This window comes from Fringilla coelebs, assembly GCF_963513975.1.
Source record: "Fringilla coelebs genome assembly, chromosome: 12".
NCBI lineage: Eukaryota > Metazoa > Chordata > Aves > Passeriformes > Fringillidae > Fringilla > Fringilla coelebs.
In genome coordinates, this window is record NC_140038.1 from 12,029,988 (window position 1) to 12,051,291 (window position 21,304).

General features: G+C 40.0%; 1 protein-coding gene across 1 annotated transcript in view; it reads right to left on the reverse strand.

The window, feature by feature from the left end:
- The window catches only part of SECISBP2L (SECIS binding protein 2 like), a 28,083-nt gene extending 10,456 nt beyond the window's left edge, over window positions 1–17,627 (reverse strand). The window contains 13 exon segments of the mRNA XM_084213807.1: window positions 18–136; window positions 1,746–1,806; window positions 1,808–1,888; window positions 2,040–2,207; window positions 3,022–3,105; window positions 3,640–3,771; window positions 5,492–5,607; window positions 6,358–6,382; window positions 6,473–6,702; window positions 7,090–7,228; window positions 7,346–7,670; window positions 8,204–8,382; window positions 17,467–17,627. Coding sequence (XP_084069933.1) covers window positions 18–136; window positions 1,746–1,806; window positions 1,808–1,888; window positions 2,040–2,207; window positions 3,022–3,105; window positions 3,640–3,771; window positions 5,492–5,607; window positions 6,358–6,382; window positions 6,473–6,702; window positions 7,090–7,228; window positions 7,346–7,670; window positions 8,204–8,382; window positions 17,467–17,484 — 1,677 coding nt within the window. The 5' untranslated portion in view covers window positions 17,485–17,627.
- Window positions 17,628–21,304: the final 3,677 nt, after the last annotated feature.

The following is a 21,304-nucleotide window of genomic DNA, read 5'->3' on the forward strand; positions in this document are numbered from 1 at the left end:
TCTCTCTCTCTTTTCCCTTTTTTCACTTTTGGGGCAGTTGAATCCAAAGGATTAAGGCAACCCATAGAGGGCTGTCCCTTTGTTAAGGACTTTCTGCTGGCAGATTCTTTGGTATGAAAGGGAGCAGCACTGCCAACTAAATACAACATAGATATTAGTTTCACCAAAAGCCATGTCAGCTTTATTTCAACACTGTTTTCAGAATTTCCAGTGATGAATTCTCTAAGTAGATTTTCCTTCCTTGGAAAAAAAGCCGTTCATAATGACAGGAAAATTACATCATCAGATATTGTTGCTTCCAGATGGTTTTAAGCTTTCTTCAACTTAGCCTCATGTTTTAGGAAACTGTGGATTCCAGGAATTATTTCAATAAATGGTAAGGGTCTCTCTCAAATGACTACATGTAGCTTTATTACTTAGATGATTATGGTAAGATAAATGGCAAATATTTATCCAAACGTTGATTTTCAATTGTTAAAGACCTGAATAGTTGACAGGACAAAACAGATGACAGAGTGCAGCATGTAGCTAAGTGGATCTTTTGCCAGAAAGAATAAAACAAGTGCTGTCTCCAATGGAAATGCCAACAGTTCTTTGCTGAGCTTTGTTTGATATAACCTTGCCAACTTGAATTCATGTTTGAACACTGCTGAAACTCAAAGCAGGTAAAGGAACCAACACACCAGAAAGAAAATGGTAACTATGTGCATAATGATGGACTCCAGGCTACATACAAGAGCTTAGGAATCAGATTGGCAGGATTATAATAAGTAATTACAAAAAATGTCAATTCTGCACTTGGCAGCAGGTATTGAAAAAGTTAATTTAATGTTATGTTGACATAGACATAGCAAAAAAACATAATTAAGCCATTGCATACATTCATGATGGAGCTATAACCTAATCTGTGAATGTTTGATCTTATTTTTAAAAGGATACAGTCGAACTACACAAAAGTACAGAAAAAGAAATATGGATTCTCAAAAAAGGTACTTCCAGAATTAATTAACTAAATAGACTAGGACTCTGGAGACCTGACAGACATCTAAGAACCAAAAGAGGAAAGAAGGGAATAACGGCTCAGTCTTTGTAATACTAAGGCTGTGAAAGCTAACAAAATTTTGAGCTGAAGCACAAAAAAACCCAATACTGACCTCCATCTCAAAAAAAACAGAGCAGAAAGAAAAGTTTCTCCACACAGGATGTAGTAAGGTTACAATTCATTGCCACTGGACATTATGGATGGTAAAAGCATAAGGTAAAAACAATGGACAGTTCAAGAAACAAATTTGATTTGAGTAAGCCTTGGGTCAGGAGATCTTGAACTATAAACAGCAGAAATGGGAAGAATATCCTAGGGACATATCCCTCCCTATCACAGTCAAAGGTATCCCCTCTTTCAAAGAGTATTTTATAACATCTTTAGTAGAGATGTTCCTTTCAGCACTGATATTCATTTCAGCACTGAATTACTCTCAGGACACAACTGAGTTTTGAATAGCAGATCTTAAAAGACATTTGGCCTCAGCTCTTGATGGATTTTCACCACTCTGTTACTGCAGCTCAGAGGATGATAGCACATGTAATTTATTGAGAAATGCATTAAAAATAGTCTTCCCAGGTTTTTATCATGCTTATATTCAACAGCTAAAGCTTGACAGAAAAAAAAACATTTAAGATCCTCAGATCAATCATATTCATGTTGGCAAAGTGTACTTAGGCATTGCCAGGCACGTTAGAAATACCTGTGTATGAGAGAGGCCTGGTGTTGGTGATCTGACGAGCTTTCATTGCTTGCTGCTGCTTTTTCAAGAGCTGCTAACATGTCACCCAAATCTAACTGAACAGGGGTCTTGCTCTTCTTTCCAGCTGCTTTTGATAAAGCCTCCTACAACAGGAACATCACATACAATAAATACAAAGAAATGGTGCCTGCAACATTCTTTACAAAGGATTAGTGCTATTAAGGATTAGGAGGAGCAACAGATAACTAATCCTCCTCTTGACCAAGTGCTGGGGGTGGGCAGGGTGCTACACACTTGAAGTTTTTTCTGTTCCATGCTTATCTCTGAATACTCTTGAGCTGTTGCAAGTGCTGCAGCCAAGGCCTTCTTCTTCTGGCTTTTTGCACGCTTTGGTACAGAGGTTGTAATGGGAATTGGAGTTTGGACTATATTGATTGGAGAATTCTCTGGTAAGTCATCCAACTAGAATTTTAAACAAAATGCAAAAACCCACAGTTAAAAGACCTTTCTCTACAGACCACTAAATATGGTGCATTTCAGAAATCAAATCACTCACGGTTTTGATTACCAGTATGACATCCTAATTAGTTACAGCTAGATGACACAAGTGAATAAGCAAGCTAATAGAACTACTTTATATTTCATTTTTGAATGGGAAAGCTATTCTATTTAGCTCCAATGATGCCTTTAGAAGGTTTTCCAATCTGCTTACTAAATAATTTCCCCCTCCCCAAGATTTCACATAGGACTTGACTTTCCTGGAAAGCAGCCAAACAGATGAAGCAGTCTATAAGCACAGTTCTGCAACAAAATATTTAAGTAGATCACATACTAAAAAAAGTACCTTTCCAACAACTGCTCCCACAGCCTTAAAGCAGATGCAGTTTGAAATTAAAGAAACTGCACAAACTGTAATTATTTTGGAAAACTGACACCATTACTACATATTTGCAGATTTAACAATTTTAAGACATGTCTGCATGAAAGCATCATGACCAGCCTAGGACAGTCTCAGTGATACTGAGTGTCTGCAACATGTATCTTACAATCTCATTTAAAAAGAAAAATCCTGAAGTTTTCGGTTTCTTTAAGATGGGTTCCCTGCACAACTTATTTGAATTGGCATTTCTTTAGCATCCAAGGCTGGTAGCACAAACACCCAAAGATCATCACAATTATGGCAATGTAAGTCTTGTAGCGGAGATTTCTAAAGAAATTACACAGACTGAATAGTCTCAAAAGACAATGCTTTTTCCAAAAGAAAATAATTACTTACTACTTTGGGTGAAATCTTCTGCTGGATGCTACTACTTTTGCTGCTGCCATTGTCACTATTTAGCTCTGGAAACTCATCTTCATCCTAAACAATACAGAAGTTAAGAATAAAAAGGTTGGAACTAAAGTCACCTGAGAAGCATCAACTGAAACTGCTTAGGGTAGAAAAACAACCTGAATCCCTAAGTCCCACATAAGCTAGAAGGGATTATGTGACACAAACAGAAAATAATGAAAAAATTAGGAAAGCATTTCTGTATCCAAATAATAGTTTTTTAATGAAAAATTCTCTTTTTCACACCCAAATTAAAAATCCTGTTACAATTAGAGGGGATAACCCACCAAAGACACCAATTTCTATTCACAAGTGAACAGAAAAAGTTACTTGAAGGCTGCTTATTTAATTTGTCAACCACAGTGTTCTAAATTGCTGCACTTTCCACAACACCCAAATACAAGTCTCTTTCAGTACACAATGCAAGGATCATCTAATAAATTAGTGACCTTGACTGTACACCTCTTGGAGCCAGATGTTTTGTAACTTCCCATTGAGAACATCACATATTCCACATACAACTGGCATTGCTACTATGTGGAAAGGGTTTTCATACAACAGTACCTCAAAATACAGAGGTTCAGGACTCTGCTCTGCTCTGCTCGCCTGGCTCGTAGCTAAAGGTTTTTCATGTCGTTTCTGCAAACTCTGCATTCTTTCTGAAGATGTGCTGTGGTCTCTGCATCTGAAACCAGACTGAAAAACACAAACGTGATTGGTATTTTGTAATTTCAGTATTTCAAGCTATGTATATGCATGCACATAAAGCTGTCTCATCCCTGCTAATTAGCAACTAGGTAGAGTTTTTAGAGGATAAATTGTGCTTTGGCATTGTGGATTTTTTTTTTGTGGGGCTTCCTGGTGTGTTTTTTTTGGTTGTCTTTTTCTTTAAAGCCTGCACAAAAATTCTATAGACAGTACCAGATTATTCCTCCTCCCCAAGACAGTTAATCTTTACATTTGTAACTTAAATAAAAAGGTTTCTTTTGGCCAAATATGAAGAAACTCAGGAGCTGCTGGTGACTAACAGCCATGAACCCTGAGGAACTGGCTGTAACCATGATCACCCCACAGAACTTCCTCCCACTACATAATTATTCTGCATGCAGTTACTGCCTTTTCAACACATTTTTTGACAATGCCCATGCACCCAATTCTCTAAAGGCCAGAGACAGCAGCAGAGTGGTATAGGCATTCTTCTGTTTATTATGTGACAGGTTGGTGGAAACCCATGTGCGAGCAAAAACCAGTGGATGACTTGAATTTCACATTTATACTTACCTGTTTCTCAAGAAAATTTCCTACAGACCTCATACCAATCCAGTTTCAACAGAAAATAGTTTCTAGGACAATTCTGCCTTGAGGTACAAGTGAATTTGGCTGAGGCAACTGCATTTAAAACTTTTTGTGCCAGCTTTGTTTTTAAATATCTAAAATAACTGCCAGATTTAGAGTCTAAACTGTGACTGGACGAAAGAAAGTCTGGTTCCTCCTGCTCTCCCAAGCCATCAACTAACAATAGTGGCTTCCAAGGCCTCTGATTTGACAGCAGGTTATAAAAACATTCAGAACTGCTACACTGCCAGATACAAGCATCCACAAACTTCTTTCTATAATAAAACCACAGTTACCAAACAGGAAGATCTGAGACAATTTAAGAATTCCATCTAAAAACCTAAACAGGCCAAGCTGGCTGACATATGTTTGCAGAAACAGGCACATTTATACAAAGCTCCCACTTGGAGCTCAGATTTCCTGTCTGCAATAGCAGAGCTCAAGCAAAACCTACGTTTAAACACAGGCAAATGTTTCAGCTTTCTTTGTACCCCTCTGGATCACCTGCCCCAATAAAATATCTCAAAATTAGGAAGACCACCTTCTCCTTTCTCCTCATATACTAGTAAAAGAAATCCTGTCCCAACTGAAGGGAGTCTCACAGAAAAATATTCAAGCTTCAGCATAAAAGAATTTTAAGCTATTAAGAAATAATAAAAAATGTTTAAAAAATGGTATGCTAATGCAAATTTTAAAAAGTTTTGAAGACAACAGGACTGAGAACACAGGATACTAGTTCACCAACACATCACAATCTTTCTTTAGAAAGTTTGAGATTTTTTTTTCTTCTGAAGTGTGAATGGGTCAAAAACAGAATTAGCTTTTCTACATCCACACTATCGTCATTTCACAGGTTGCTTTATATATGCACTGTTCTTCCTAGGCAGACACAGATAAAGCACAGGCTATAGGCAGAGAACTGTCAAGGACATTGAATTTTATGTATCTATGTATATATGATACAGAGCTAACTTACAAAACATAGCAGTTAGAAATGTGCAAATGACCAAATGTGCAACTAGACTTTAAGGTTATTTTAAAAAGCCCCAAATGCTTCAGTTGAGAACCACTGGCAGCATACCTGTGGATTATTTCTTTGCTCAGCTTGTCTTCCACCTCTAGAAAAGGTCGGAGTTTTTTCAATCCAAGGTTTTTTTTGAGTTGCTTGGGAATTTACATTAGTCCAACCTATACCAGCTGAAAGAGAAGTGCCATCTATGAAAAACTGAATTAGTATCCAGAACATATCATAATGATTCATATGCCACCAGAGCTAGGAACACAGTCCTTATACAAATGAAGTTCTTGGAGAAAGTGTTGTCACAGGAGAATTAGAGTGACTTCCGTAGCTATTCTTAGATGTTGGCAGTTACCTTTATGGAACATTCAAGCTGCCAAGAATTGATCACCACAAAGCAGTGAGAAAGGAAATCTCGGGTTCTCATCCATACCAATTTCCATTCAGTCAAACAGCAGTCCCTGGTATCACCTACTACTACCAGACTAATCCAACTATTTGTCCATGGTATATGTAAAGCTTCTAAAAAGTATCAGTGCTTCTGAAATAGAGAATAAGAACTCCCTGGCTCTGTTACTACCAGGTAAGAACTGCAGCCCAAAAGGGTAAGGAAGCCTGAGGACAAACTAAACAGGAGCACAGCTTTGTCTGAATACTTCCACTGGAGTTGCTAGTTGTTTTTTTTTTTTTTTAACTCATTAAAGAAAGGCAGCTGTTAATAAATTATTAGTGATAGCTATATATTTGTTCATTCAGCAAGTAACAGGTGTCTTAGTGGAGGTGGTTGGAAATCACAGTAAAGATGCATCCTCAGAAGTATCTGATTAGTTAGAGCAGCATGCTGAAGCAGATCAAGAGGTATGTAAAGCAAAAATACAAATGCAACCCAGCCAAATTTTAAACAGCTCACCAGTCAAGGCAATGCTTACTTGTATTTATTGATGGTTCCACAACCTGAAAAGGAAAAAAACCCAATTATTTTAGTAATTTTCATTAGTCTACAGGCTACAAATATAGTTAAGTTACTCAGTTATGTTTACATACATTCATTGCACACGAATCTGTATTTCTTGAAGCCATAGCTGCAGCCTGGTTATTGCCATGCTTAGGACTACAGTAGCCACTGTCACTGTCAATATCTGCCTCACTTGCGCCCTGCTCACTGGAGGACTCCGCAGCAGGGTGAGAGGTTCTCCTGCGCCTGCCTTTTGACTTCCAAAGCATCGTGGAGGCGCTCTCAGAAAGTGACTTATTGGCTATATCTGAAGGAAAGTCTTCAAGATACAATAAAAATAAAATTACTTGTGCAGGAATTGATAAGAGACATGCAAAAGCTACACATCATAAAAACAAATATAAAAAGACAGTCTTTGCATTAAACCAGCATTGAGTTTAAATTATGTCTAGGTCCAACTCTTATAACAAACCCCTTCAAGAGCAGGCAAAGTCTCTGCAGGAGTACCATGTCACTGCAACATTAGAAGGTGACATACTGAGAAGGTATCTGCAACCATCAGCACCTTTTCTCCATTATCCTTTTGAGCTGCAAAGACTTCTCTTAAAAGCTACATCTGAATCAGGTCCACCCTCTTTTAGAAAAGATGACAACTGACACGTAGTTCTAGTGATTTCATACACCCAGAACTTAAAAATAAGATTACCCGTTTGCTGTGATGCATCAACCAACAAAACAATCTTTGATCTGTTCTCAGGACCTGATGAACTGGTCTCCTTCTGAGTGGCAACATTTTTCACTGGAGGACGTTTACTTTTTATGTGCATCTGTAGCTGCTGTTGCTGCTTTCAAACATTGCCACAAACACAAAAAAAAGTTGATAAAAAATGAGATTATGTGCTTGCTCTGCAAAGATATTTTCTTTATACACTTCTACTTATCCTATTCAAAAGCAGACTTACTTTTTGAATGACTGGTCCCCTGTTACTGCTTCTGCTCCGCTGAGTGGACAATGGAAAGATCTGGCCTGAGGGGCTGGGACGCTCAGTGCATTCTGTAGTAACTGTACTTACAGCATTTGCTGCCTGAAAGGGTGCAGGATAGGGTGCAGGGAAAGGATGATAGAAACCCATGACCTGAGCACATGGTGCTGGCATCAGCTGATAGTAAGTATATTCTGTAGAAACAGGTGGCTGTGCAGATATTATAGGATAAGCAAGGTATGGTCCTGCAGGATTTGGGCTGGGTTGTTGCCATCTGATGTCATTGTTATATAATGGAAACTGCCTATTAAAAAAAAAAAAAAAAATTCAGGCCTTGATCACCCCTTCAAAAATAACAGTTCTATTATAATAAATTCCTTAACTCAACATATTCTTCACTAATTATGTGAAGAAAACTGGAAACAGTTACACATAATACTGAGTCAGCTACATGGCACCACGCCATATTTCACCATGGCAGGACCCAATCTGGACACCCAAAGCCTTGCCCCCCATTCAGAGTATTCAGACAAAAAAACCTCCTGACTGCCCTAGACGATCCAAGAGCACAGCAGGTGACTTTGGGAGGGATTTGTACCAGACCTTTGTAGCCAGGAAAAAAAAAAGGCAACAAAGAATATAATAGGAGAAAAACAAAGGGAAGAAAATAGGTAAAAGACTGAAGACAGAGAAACTTCCTCCTCATATATGAAAGGTTAAATATGGTGAACAAAAACCCTAATATACAGCCCACAATCACTGACTCTTCTCAATCCTACAAGTTTAAACTCATTTAAAACCAGATCATCTTCCATGAAGATCACAACCACTTATTACCTGTTGGATTGATTTTCCTGTACAAATGGATAGCAAGTGATCAGGTAGCTAGGGATTGGAGTTGGTTCCATGCCATTAATTCCTCCACTGTCGTTAGGAAGCGCCATTGGGATCATTAGTGTTTCTGGACCCTTCTTCTGAGGAATAAATGGTTCTACTTCAGCTGACAGCTTGACATTCTTAAGAGAAAAGAAAGAATGTCTTCATTAATTACAATCATATTGCTTGGGAAAATTTAGATTCACAAAGTTGTACGCAAAGAACCACAAACAGCAGGCAAACGGATGACAAGGCTACAGGATTTCTGCAGTAAACCAAGAGGTGCAAAACAGTTGGCAAGAGCTTACTGCATCCTTCCAATTAATACAGGGTGTAATACAGATCACTAACATTTAGCATTTGTGTTAACCTTTACAACTGCAATGCAAACACTAATTAATTTAAAAGGGACTGAAGCCCAGATCTTGCAGAGGATATATGAGTCGGAGCACAGAACGAAACCAAATTAGCACTGTATGTGGAGCACAGTTGTGTAGGCTTTCAGAAGTGAAACCAACATATGGAAGATGTAGTAATGCCTGGCCTGCTCTACAAACTGACCATGTTTCTAGGCAATTACAAAAAAGACTTTTCAGCACTAAACCATAGTTTAACTGCTAGGAGCTGATGCACCACAGAAGAAACCTCCCCATACACTCTATCTGCCCAACTTGGACGTATTTTAAAGTGTTAAGCTTATGATTAAAGGTCGTTATGAAGAAGGCTTAGAAAAAAGTTTTAAACTGTGCCTTCAAAGAAAAGTATCTCCCTCAATCCTTAGTGTAAGATGTTTTGCTCACATTTTTGGTCTTGTACAACATAGCTGCATCTTACACTCAAACAATGAAAAATGTTGTATTCAATAAGACAACTGCAGAACCAAAGAACCCTTAAATTCTATATTCCACTCTAACTTACATTCAGATGAAAATAATCTCTTTTTTGTACAAATATTTCAGCCTAATTATATGTGTCTTGAAGCAGAAGAGAACTCCAGACATTTTTCCTTCCGTATGCCTACAAAATCTCAAAGGTAACACATAACCTGTGTGAGTACATGCTCTTATAGTAGAAAGATGCAATACTAAATATTTGCTGAGGACAGCCTTCTATCGTTGCTACTACCTCCAGAACATCCACATGAGCTAAAACAGTTAAATGGGAGCTCTGGAAGGATCACAGCAAGTAGTCCCACACCTACCATTACACTTCTCACTCCATGCCTTTGCTCTGTGTCACATCCACAATCCATCCTGAGACAGCCTTCCCAACCAATATCTGCATCTCCAAGTCCCCAAACTTCTACTTAAATAAGATCCCATATTGGTTTAGCAGCATGGGAGTGGAAGAGGTGGGAAGGGCAAGTTCAAAAGTTTTTTTGAAAATACAGTTGTCCTGATGAAAAATGTCTTTGACAAGATACAGTTTTTGGCAGGAAAGTATTTTTTAATGACTGTTGTGAAAATGCTTATGGCTATAATATGGACATACATATATATAAAAATAGATGGAATAAAATACACAAAAGGATGTCCCATCCCAAGAAGTGGTAAGGCCAGCTTGGATGGGGCTTTGAGCAACCTGGTATAGTGGAAGGTGTCCCTGCTCATGGCAGGGGTTTGGAACCAAACGATTTTTAAGGGCCATTCCAATGCAGGGCAGTCTGATTCTACAAGCACAGATACAGAACTATCACTCCTGCTGTACAACAAGATCTGCATTACCGCAGAACAATTAATTACCTTCGTATCAATTAAATGCATTTCTTTATCATTAGTAGAGGGTGAACATTCCTTTCTTCTATAGTAACTCTTCTATTTCCTGAAGTCCCATTCAGAGGAAAAGCTGTGGGGCAGCTGCAGCAGCAGCAGCAAACTTGTGCAACACAAATCAAACCCAGCTCTACCCAGAGCTTCCTCTCTGGCCTCAGGCACATCCCTCAGCTGCCTCGTGACTTGCCTACCTACCCCTCTGCAAACTCCAAGGCATTCTCCTCAACACAAGAGAAAAACTTCTCATAATTTTTTTTAAAGTGTTTATGTACAGTGAACACATAATAAGTACCAGAAATACCAACACTGAAATCCCTCCCTGAAAGCTAAGAGGGTTTTTTTCTATGCTATTTCAAGACTGTGAGGCAAAAATATTTGCTTAAGAATAAATTCACTTATGGGCTGGCCTACAAAACTAGATCAGAGATTATTCTGAATTGGAAGAGACCCACAAGGGTCATTGAGCCCAGGTCTTTAATGAAAGGCCCATATGAGGATTGAACCCACAACCTCAGCATCATTAGCACCCTGCTCTAACCACCTGAGCAATCAAAACATTAAAGGAACACAGCAAGGGTGCTTTGTCCCAGAACACGCAGGAGTAAAACTAGGATGAGTGTTTTATAAACGTGGCATTCCTAAGAAAACACTGAAAACAGCCAAACAACTATTCCTAACCTGCTGGTCACTATCCTACCGCAACATGCCAAGTGAACTTTAGCCAAGATGCTAAAAATAAACTAGTACTGGCTCAGAAAATAGTCAAAACATTCTATTTGTCATTCATATTGGGACCAGATTTCCCATTTTAAGGATCTCTCTTATGTGGCTGTCTGCTTTTTCCCTTATTTGGGAGCTTTACCTGAAAACACAAAAATCATTCTTTATTGACAAGTCTCTTGCAGAATGGTCTCATGACAGTGATTTATGTGATATTGTGCTATATCATCACTCATTATTAGGATTGTGAGAGAACAGTCTTTCACATCAGATATTAGAAACAGAGCTGTAACCGATCCAAGCAGGAACCTGCAAGGCTGCCATAGCAAAATATTTCTTGTCAATTCTCAAAGATAATCCCTACCTTACTTTTACATCCGAGGTGGATTGGAAAAATTTGACTTATTTAAATCTGTCCAGAAAAATAAGAGTATGTTGGGGTTTTTGTTTGTTTGTTTTAAATTTATTAAAAACCTCCACAAGACTCAACACTCTTATAATGTAATTTCACGGTTTTCGGAAAATAATTCACATTCTTCTGCTTGGTTTTATCAGGCTCAAACAATTCAGAGATGCCCAGACTAGAAAGACAACTTTAATTCTTCCTTTCCTGTTGCCCAGTCCCTTATACAGGTTATGATTACTATTGCTATGACAGAGCAATTACCTGATATATTTAATTATCATTTTCTGTACAGCTCAAAACAAGTTGAGCTTACCTGTAATAGTAAAATAAAGATACAGCAGATCTTGTAATCATAAACACATAAGGGTGCATTTGAAAGTTAAATCCTTTTTTTGCTTACAGAACTTGGGGAGTGTCTGTTATTTAAAGGAATCAGAGCTGTATTTCACATACTTCTTACATGCATTATACCTTAAACACTTCTCTTGCGCAGTTTAGTCTGCACCTACAGGTTTGGTTGGTTTATGGCAGTTGGGTTTTTTTTAATCCTTTCAAGAAACTTGTTTTGGCAAAGGATTCAGGGCAAAATTCTGTTTTCAGATTTTGCATTTTTTTCAGCAATGCACACACACACATATATGCCAACTCACCAAAACAGCCATTGAAAACTTAGAAACCTCAGTACAGGTGTTTCAAAATCATTCCGCAAGCATAATACATCCAATTCTCACATAATTTATACATTTCATTAGACAATAAGGCCCCATTTTCACTTTGGGGTAGAAAACAGAAAGGCAGCTCAAGTGTATTACCAACTAAACTAAATTAACTTCAACATATTGTTTCCTTAGAGTATTTTACCAGTCTTTCAAAAATACAAGAGTTCTGTGTTACACAGGCTGTGTGTTCAGATGAGGGCTGTAAACTTACCGAACTTTAAGTAAAAAGGGGAAACAAATGTACTAAGGCAGGCTGCTAAACAAACCAAAACATCACAGAATCAACTCTGCAGGGTGATTCTCCAGACATCTCAGCACATTTCACAGATGGCCAGTGGTTTCACTGGACAAGTGTGGGAAACAAAAAAGCAATGCTAAGTAATTTGTCCAAAGCTATCTTAGCAGATCTTTTTAGGACCATAGATTTCTCAGCTAGGAGGAAATGTTGGTGAAGACAGACAGCAAAGTACCTCCTCTTTTTAATAAATAGCCTTCTTCCATCATAGTGTAAGGAGCAAAATTGAAACAAAAAAAAAGAATCATTACTCCATTTAGTCTCAAGTAAAGGTGCTGCTAATTTCTCATTGCAGTGGACAAACAGAAGGCATCTCCTACTGAAACTTGTAATTTCTTCTAACAGGAAAGGGTCTTTTGGTGAGCTACAGAAACAATGCCAAAGAAGCAGTTTGGTGCTGTGTTTGGTTTTTTAAATACTGACATGCTTAAGACTCAGGGGAAAATGCAACCAATAACAAATGAAGTAAACTCCAGAACACAAGACAAGCTCCTTTTTGTTTCAGAAGCAAACAAGAAAATGCACAAAACAAAGTGCATGCAAATATATGTGAACACAATTCCTCAGAGATTTCACCCACACAGCACAAATGGAGTGCCAAGTGCACATGAACCGCACAAACAGGACTGATCATGCCACTGGTTCATAACCACAGACAAGAAAGAGGTGTCAAACACCAGAAGATTTGGGAGAAGGCTGCTACACTTTCCCTAATCCTTACAACAGAGCACTCGTGATACAAGCTTATGCTTTAATTGCTCTCACAGTATTGAGATTTATTCTAGTCTGCATCCTCTAAAACAAATTAGTGCTTTGCCACTGCCATCAGTAAACGCAAGGTCAAACCTTCATACAAAATACTACGTGGCTTGATCACGCCATCTAAAAGCAAACACTGAAAATACTGCAAGACTGAACTTATTTTTGACTGCAACTTTTTCATGTTTGTTCAACCTTTGACATCACAAAACCAAATAAAGCTTTATTGGAATTAACCTCTGATAACCAAACTCAATTCCAAATATAAATTTAAGTCGTGCTGAAACATCAGATTTTCAATCAGCTGCCTATTAATGGAAACACACCCTTTCAAAAGAAACCAAGATTTAGACAGAAACCTCTTTTGTAGATACCCCTCGTCTCAATTTACAAAACGTTTTGCAGTAGCTCATTACATATTTCAGTCCAACAATTACAAGTCTTTCAAGACAGCACATATACTGAAGAGCTCCTTTGTTTCCCATATAAAAGCTACTGTAGTCATCAACAGCTGCAAAGACAGAGGATGACACAAGCAGGAACAGACTGGTAAACTTTGTCCTATAGTTATAGCACTGTACATTTAATCTTAGAAAAGTTTTTGTTCATTGTAGCCTAATATCATTCAGCATCTTCCATTAAATAGGATCTCTGTCATCCTGCTCTCAGAAGAGAGGGCTTAGATATCAATCTCACCATTTACAGGGTGAGAAAATAGACACAGATGCCACATCTCAGAGGACTATAATAAAATCAGCTGGTTTACTGTCTCAAAGTCTGGAAACAAGAAGTCTCATCCCAAAGTGAAATAAAAACATAGCTCAATCTTTTGGGTTTTTTTAAGAAAAACAATCCTGCTTCTGAATTCTGGATTTCATCATTTAAACGCTGCGTTAGTAGTAAGGCAAGTCATAGTTCATCTATTTTAAGATAAACTTTACAAATATGGAAGTCATTGTTTCTATAATTAGTTGCTTCTAAGTGGCAGATACCTCGGGAATGGTAAATATGCAGTCCAACTGGAAACACCAGCAGCAGGCCATTTAACGAAGCACAAAATTTAATCTTCCCTATTTACATTTAACATAGTCATTTCAACACAGCACTTAAAGCAAATACACTATGAAGTGACTCTTTCCCTTTTCCCTCAGCTCATAAAAAGGGAATCATGCATCATTCTCTTCCCTTTCACAGGATTAAGTATCATGTTCAGAACATAACAAAGCTAAACATTTAACGTTTTTACCTATACATAGAAAATAACAAGTGACACAACATGACAAGCTGGCATGTTTAAACTCAAACCCAGACTTTTCTAAGAAAAAGGGCGGGGGGGGGAACTAAAATTTAACACTCACATAAAGCTTGTCCAAAGACACAAAAAAAGCTACCAAAAGGATCCTCTTCACTTACCTACTTTGCAGCATTAAATGGTACAACCTTCTAAACTCATACTGCCCAAATGAAGTAGTAATATTTGAGTGCTTTGTAAACAGTGTACTAAAAGGATTAATCCAACCCATTTATGCAAATCAGTCTCCTGATCTCCACAAACTAGTCAATGATAATGTTGTGCTCAAACAGTTAAGATATTCATATCAGTAACACTTGAATTCACCAAAGAACATATTGTAAAGTAAGACAACACAAAACTCACAAAATCCAAAACTGTTCTGCACTTTCAAGATTCAAAAGAAAGCAACATACAGGAAATCAGACATTTCCCAGTTTTCCTCAGTTGAAAAATCTGCCATGGGTAAGAAACACTGAAGGAAACTGGACAGGATAAAAGAGCACAAAACATTGATCTAGACCTACTTCTATGACAATCATATTATCAAGCCACCTGTTGAGTGGTCACAAATAGCAGAGGTAAGCAGAACAGGCTGTCTTTAAGCAATACTAAAACAAAACACAGGTCACTGATTTTGCAACTTCACCTGATTTCTCAACTGTACTAAAGGAACCAACTGTCTTAATCACAAAGCAAGACAAAAGTATAAGACTGAGAAAAATCAAAGCACAGCAGTACTTTTGAAAGGGGAAGTTGTTTCTCTTAGTTTTCTGTCATATGCTTAAACAGAAAGAGCATCATCTGCTGAGTTCTCTCTCTTATAGGAAAATAACATACACTTAACTGCTGGAACCCATACACTTTTTAACGGGAAAAATTTTGTTCTGGTGTAGACAAAAGTATACTTACATTACAAAAATTACAACTACTCCTATCATAAAATAATTGTGTTTAAGCAGCTTTACTCCATTTTTATCTATTTCAGCAGCCAAAATATCACAGAGCATATCATAACAGGTCATATCAAAAATTAGGTAACAGAAACCTTGAAGAAAATCCAAAAGCAATATCTTTTTTATCAATTAGATGTCCAAATGATCTTGCAACCAGAAATCTCATACTGATTCACTAAGCTAACGCCACAAAATTCTGTTTACCCATCAAAAGCATTTGTGATCTTCCCTTACTCTTGAAATAGCACGCTAACACAGCACAATAGTCCTGGCTGCTCACACTCCAATTCCACAGCAGTGCTTCTATAAGCACATACAGTTACTATACTGTGCCTGAGAGAGTATTCTGAGGGAAAGGAAGGAGAGAATGAGTACTGCTACAAATGTGTACACACGTTTGTAGGCTTTAGTAGTCATTTATCAGATGTCATGCAGAACAGGCACAGAAAGGAGCCCAAATAAAGAAAAAATGAAATGGCTCCCAAAACTGATGCAACCTCACCAAACACTTACACTGGTAACAAATTATTACATTCAATTCTTACAGCACAAAAGGGTCAAACCCAAAGCATCTAGGAGTCTCCTAATCAAAATGCTACTGTATAATGAGCAGACAAAAGCAACAAGATTGTTGAATCATTTTTGAAACTCATCAGGTATTAATTATTTGTCTGCCTAGAAGCCTTACTAGGGGATAAGGAACCAACAGGACCAGATATGCTACAAACATAATAAACAAGATGATTCCTGCTTCAGAGCTTAACTACACCTTCAAGTTGAAATACTGCACTTAGTTAAGACAATCACTCCAAGTCAACACTTTGTACTGTAAATAACATAACAACTCTCTGTTTTCATGAACTATTTGACAGATGAAAAGAGAGTGGTTTGATAAGGACACGTGCATGAACCTCCAGTAGTGAAGAGCTCAAGCAACAAGGAATAAATATTTCACAAGTGTACTGCAGTACTAATTGCAGATGAAATAAAGGGGAAAAATAAACCAAACCACGACACCAAAATCCAAGGTTTTAAAGCAAAAAGTACTACAGATAAGACTAATGTAAATTTTACAGAATAAGATCTGGTTTTCTACATGAGAGCAAATAAAAAGCATTAAAAGAATTAAAATCATTACCACACCAGAAAGCCCAGGAAGAAAGCCACAGTGGGAGCCATACTGTAATAAGACACATTGTTCACAAACTTCCTTAGATATATGTACAGAATGAAAAGCAGTGTATCTTTATTAGTCATTATCTACTTTGCTACAGGAACCTCTGCTATTTTATTCCTTTACCCTACTATTAGAGCCCCTGGAGACACCAAAGCTGAAAACTATGAAACAAAGAGCTGTAAATCACCAATTTTCAACACATTCTGCTGAAACAGAAGCTTAGAAGTAATATCGGGCTCTAAGAGATGACATCATTCATTTCAGCTACATCTTTTAGAACTACCTCCTGATGATGAAATGTTTTATTGCACGTATGTAACAAATCACACAAATTCTTAAGTCCCTGCTTCTGTTTCTTCATACCTACACTAATAAAAGCTCATAAAAATAATGCAAACTGATTACCTCACAAAGCCAAGCTTAATACGGAAGAAAAAAACACAGCGACCTGTAGAATTAGTGAGCTACACCCACTCAGCTATGAGGAGCCCATCAGCTGTGTCCTATCTCTGAAAACTTCAACCCAACCGTGACATTTACAGGAACCAACAAGAGCGACACTCCGATTGTATTGCTACGCTCCCAAAGAAACCTGTTTCTTTCTCAAGAAACCAAGTCTCTGCTACTGACCAGCCAGGCTTAACCTAAATGTCACCGACTGCAATATTTCCCTAAGCTTGAAACAAAGCCTGAAGGAACAGGGGGGCGAAGAACAGACCCGAATTGTGAATTCCCTTGGAATTCTCAGGGCAGCCGCTCCCGGGTGCCCGGCTTCCCCGGACAGCCGGGCCGGGCGCGGCCTGACGCCTCCCACCCAGGGAGGGGACGGCGGCGGCGGGCACACACCGAGCTCCCGCTTCCAGCCCGGAGAACGCCCTTTCTGCACCTCCCGAGGGCCGCTCTCCGCCGGCGCGGGGCGGCGGCTCCTCAGGGCCGGTCCCAGTGCCCCTCACGGGCGGTCCCGGCGCCCCCCGCCCCGCAGGCCGCGAGCCGCGCCCCGCCCTGCCGTGCGCTGCCCGCCGCTCGGCCGCTGCCGGCGGCCCTGCCGGGGCTGACACGGCCGGGCCCGCTCCGCTCCCCGCCCTCACCGCCGCCCCTCCCGCCGCGGCCGCTCACGGTCCCTCCGTACCTTGTCCGCTTTGTCCATGGCTCCAGCTGCGCCGGGCGGCGGCTCTAATGAGGGCGGCGGAGGGCCCGGGCCGCCTCCCCCATGGCGCTGCTTCCCCCGCCGCGCTCCGCACACGCCCGGAGCGGCGCCGGCCCCGCTCGCGGTTATCACGGGAACCGGGACCGGCTACGCCACGGCCGGGGCGGGACGGGCGGCGGGGAGGGACCAGCTGAGACGGAAGCCGGGCGGGCTCAGGCTGGGAACGCCTTCGCTCCCCGCCACGGCGGGCGTTCCCCTCCCGCGTTCCGGCCGCCCGAAAACAAGCGAGGCCGTGACACCAGCGTTGCGGAAACCCGCGGGAATAAGCGCGGGGAGCGCTGCTCCCCCCGCCCGGGGCCGGTTCGCCTGCGGCGAGCGAGGGCGGCAGGTGCGCGGCGGGCCCGTCTGCTCGCGGGCGGCGCCGGGGGAGGCTCAGGCCGACGGTGTCCTTGAAATTATCTGGAACACCGAGGGGAAAAAAAACAAAAACCAAAACCCCTGTGATTTATTTAGAGGCAGAAATCTAAAAATGTCGCGGCAGCGTCTGGAGTGCAGGGCTGGGCTGTGGAGCGGGTCCCGTGTGTGCAGGGATGGGGCGGCAGCAGAGCGGGGAGATTCTGAGACGCAGCTTGTGTGACGTTCGTTTATTTTGCTGCCCTGCTTTAACATGCGGTGAATTAAGAGTCACGGCAGCGAAATCCGTGAGACCGTGTTCACCCGAGCCAGGAGAATGGGAAACGCATGCAGGAGCCTGTGCTGCACATGATGCCATAACAACACATGATCCCCTACGTGTGTTCTGCAGGGGATGTCCCCGCATTTCATTAGGCTAATAGGTCTGCTGCCTTGGGTTTAATGGAAATGAGGCATGAGTTATTTACAACTTGGTTGATTCATGGCAATGGGAAAAAAAAAAAAGCAGAACTAGACTAAGTACCTTTGTGAAAGAAATATACAAAGGATATTCCCGATCAGACTCTTGAGCACTTCCAGGTGAAATACATTATAAAATCATCACATATTAATACATGAGTCAGGCTCCTGCTTGATAGAGGTTCTTTTGAGGAATAAATGGCTTGCTTTTTAAAGAAACAAGTAAGAAAGCCTGTGTCTGAATTTGACAGCAGTAGAAGCTATCAAGAATGTCTTGACAGACCAATCTTGCTATAGCTTCCTAGATTGAAACTTTATAATTAATCTTTCCAGATTTATGATACCATATACCAACTTTTCCTAGGTCATACAAATTTTATTTATTGGATAAACCAACATAATCTCTTTGTACTTTCTTTGGAGTTGCTCTTCACCATTAAAACTTCATATGTAACATATGGGATTGTGAAGAGGGCTACTGCATGGCACAGCAAGATCTCATCTTGTGAACAGATGAGACAAACAGAGAATTGTGCAGACTGTCACTGCCTTCTGTGCTATTCCATCCACATCAGCAGGATCACCATTTAAGTGCAACTTTTGCCTGGATGTCTGCAACATTACGTATGTTCTGTGATTTAAGTTTTCATGAGGTCACAGTACACAAATTCATAGGTCCCATTGAGCATATGGGAAGGGAGTGGGCCAGGTTGTAATCCCAATTGAATTGAATTTACAGGTTTCTACTAACTTCAGTGAGGACAGTGTTTTACTACCAGTGGAGAGAACAGGAGGGCTGCTGCAGTGTCCTAACTGATACAGAAACCTCGTCTGAACTGGAGAAGCTGCAGCAGTTGTATGCTTTATATGCACTTCTGTAACCCAGCACTTTTCTAGACGAGATTAAATGGTCAGCAGAACTCACATAAGTGTTTATAATGCTGGGAAGCCATTTCAAGGTGGTAAGACAGACTAATTTGAGGCTATGAGGTTGTGTTCCCAGGGGCTTTTACACAATGAGATTTGTTATTTCAACACAAGTCACGAAAGTAAAACTGGGTATTAAGCTGGTTGTACACAGAGCTTTCAGCTGATGCAATGGAACAGCATTTCATCAGTAATTGATGAACTTAAATATGAGCTGGAAATCTACAGATAAATAATTATGAAACATAAGCTATCTAAACTTCATCTCACTTAAATCTCTACTGAGAAAAATGTAGTAGTTGAGAAAAATTCCTAGTAGTTGAATGGGTTTTGCTTATTTGTGTGAAATTAGGTAGATTTATTTCAACCCTAATCACTTTTCATCTCCAAGTAATGTGGGAGAACTTGCCTGACTGGACAGAAAACAGTGAAAAAATCCCACTGAAACAACTAGAACAATCGTCTTCTTGTATTATCACACCAGTGTTTCAGTGTGGAATGCAGCTTAATTTGTTCAAATTGATGCTGACCATGGAATATATATTATGACATTTGCTTAAGATAGCTGCTGTGTTTTTAAAAAATAATGACTCATTATGGCAAGGCTGTCCGTTATGAAATTCTTCTTTTGTTCCTAAGATACATACCAACAGAAAGGTCACACTTGAAAGGGCTGTTATGCACACTCAAATAACAGGAATGTCTAAGATCTAAATTGGGCAGTGATTAAATAGACATCTGATCTACATAAATCTATACAAATACAGAATACAGAAAGTCATGTTGGCTGGCATGAGTGGCCACTCAGGTGAAAAAAACTCAACTCTTCCATAAAATTTAACTGTGTTATCACCAAAAAGAAAAACAAACCAAAGCACTCAGAACCAGTTATGTTAGATCCTCTATCCACAGCTATCACAAATATGCCAGGGTATCTGGTTACAACATCATCTTGATCGAGTGTTGTGTAAGAGAATTTGACAGTGTCAAAATTCTTAAGGAAGCCATCAAAAAATTCTACAAACCCTGTTGAATTTTAAAACACTTGGTAGCTGCACATGGCTGAATTTGAACATCCTTGGCAGCTGATTTTTCATACTCAATCGTAAGGGTCAAGTTCTCAAATCTGGCAGTTTGTAAACAATTATTGCTACTTCTTTGCTGCAACATGGAGTAAGTGACTAGTTCATAAGCAAAAATGATGGTTGAACTCAGCAGATGCTGACTGCAATTTTGCTATTAAGTTTTTGACTATATTGCTGCATCTGCTGGGTAATGGAGATATCCTTCCTGAACATGATGGAGGAAACAAATCAAATGAAGAAGAAATCTAGGTCAACACAAAAATAAAAAATGGGAGACTAAACCGAAATATTTCAGTAAAATGGAAAGACACTCAGTAATGACTGTATTCAGAATTCAAATCATAGGATTACAAGCAAATCTAACAGCACATGTGTGGCTACTCACACCCTTACTTATATGGGCTCTGTTTAGATCTAGTGGGTACAAAGTCCTGTGCAACACAAGGATGTGACTACACACACCTCACTGAAGTCAAGGCAGCTTCTTATGTGGAAAGCTTGAACATTAGTACAGGCTTAGTGGCATGGAAGCATGAAATAAGGGCTGCTCAGTAACACCCTCCCCCCTGATGTCCCGGCAGGCTCAGACCGAGCTCCACGGCAGCAGCAGCACCTGAACAGGGACTGCAGCAGCACTAGTGGGGCTGGAGGCTGCCATGGTGAGCAAGTGGAAAAGGCAGCAGGAATGAAGCAGACTCCAAAATGACAGATTTACTGGCCTGGGACTAAAATCTTCAGCATAGTTACTGAAAAAGACAAGTCCACAAAGCAAAGTGTATCCTGGCACATGGAACCGTATGTGGCGATGGGACATGTGGTGATGTCCTGCACAGGCAGCCACAGCAGGGAACAGAACTGGAACCAAAGCGGGAAGGTGAGCTGGGAGCTGCTCCAGGAAGGTGAGAATCACGATTCAACAGGGATTACTGCCTGGC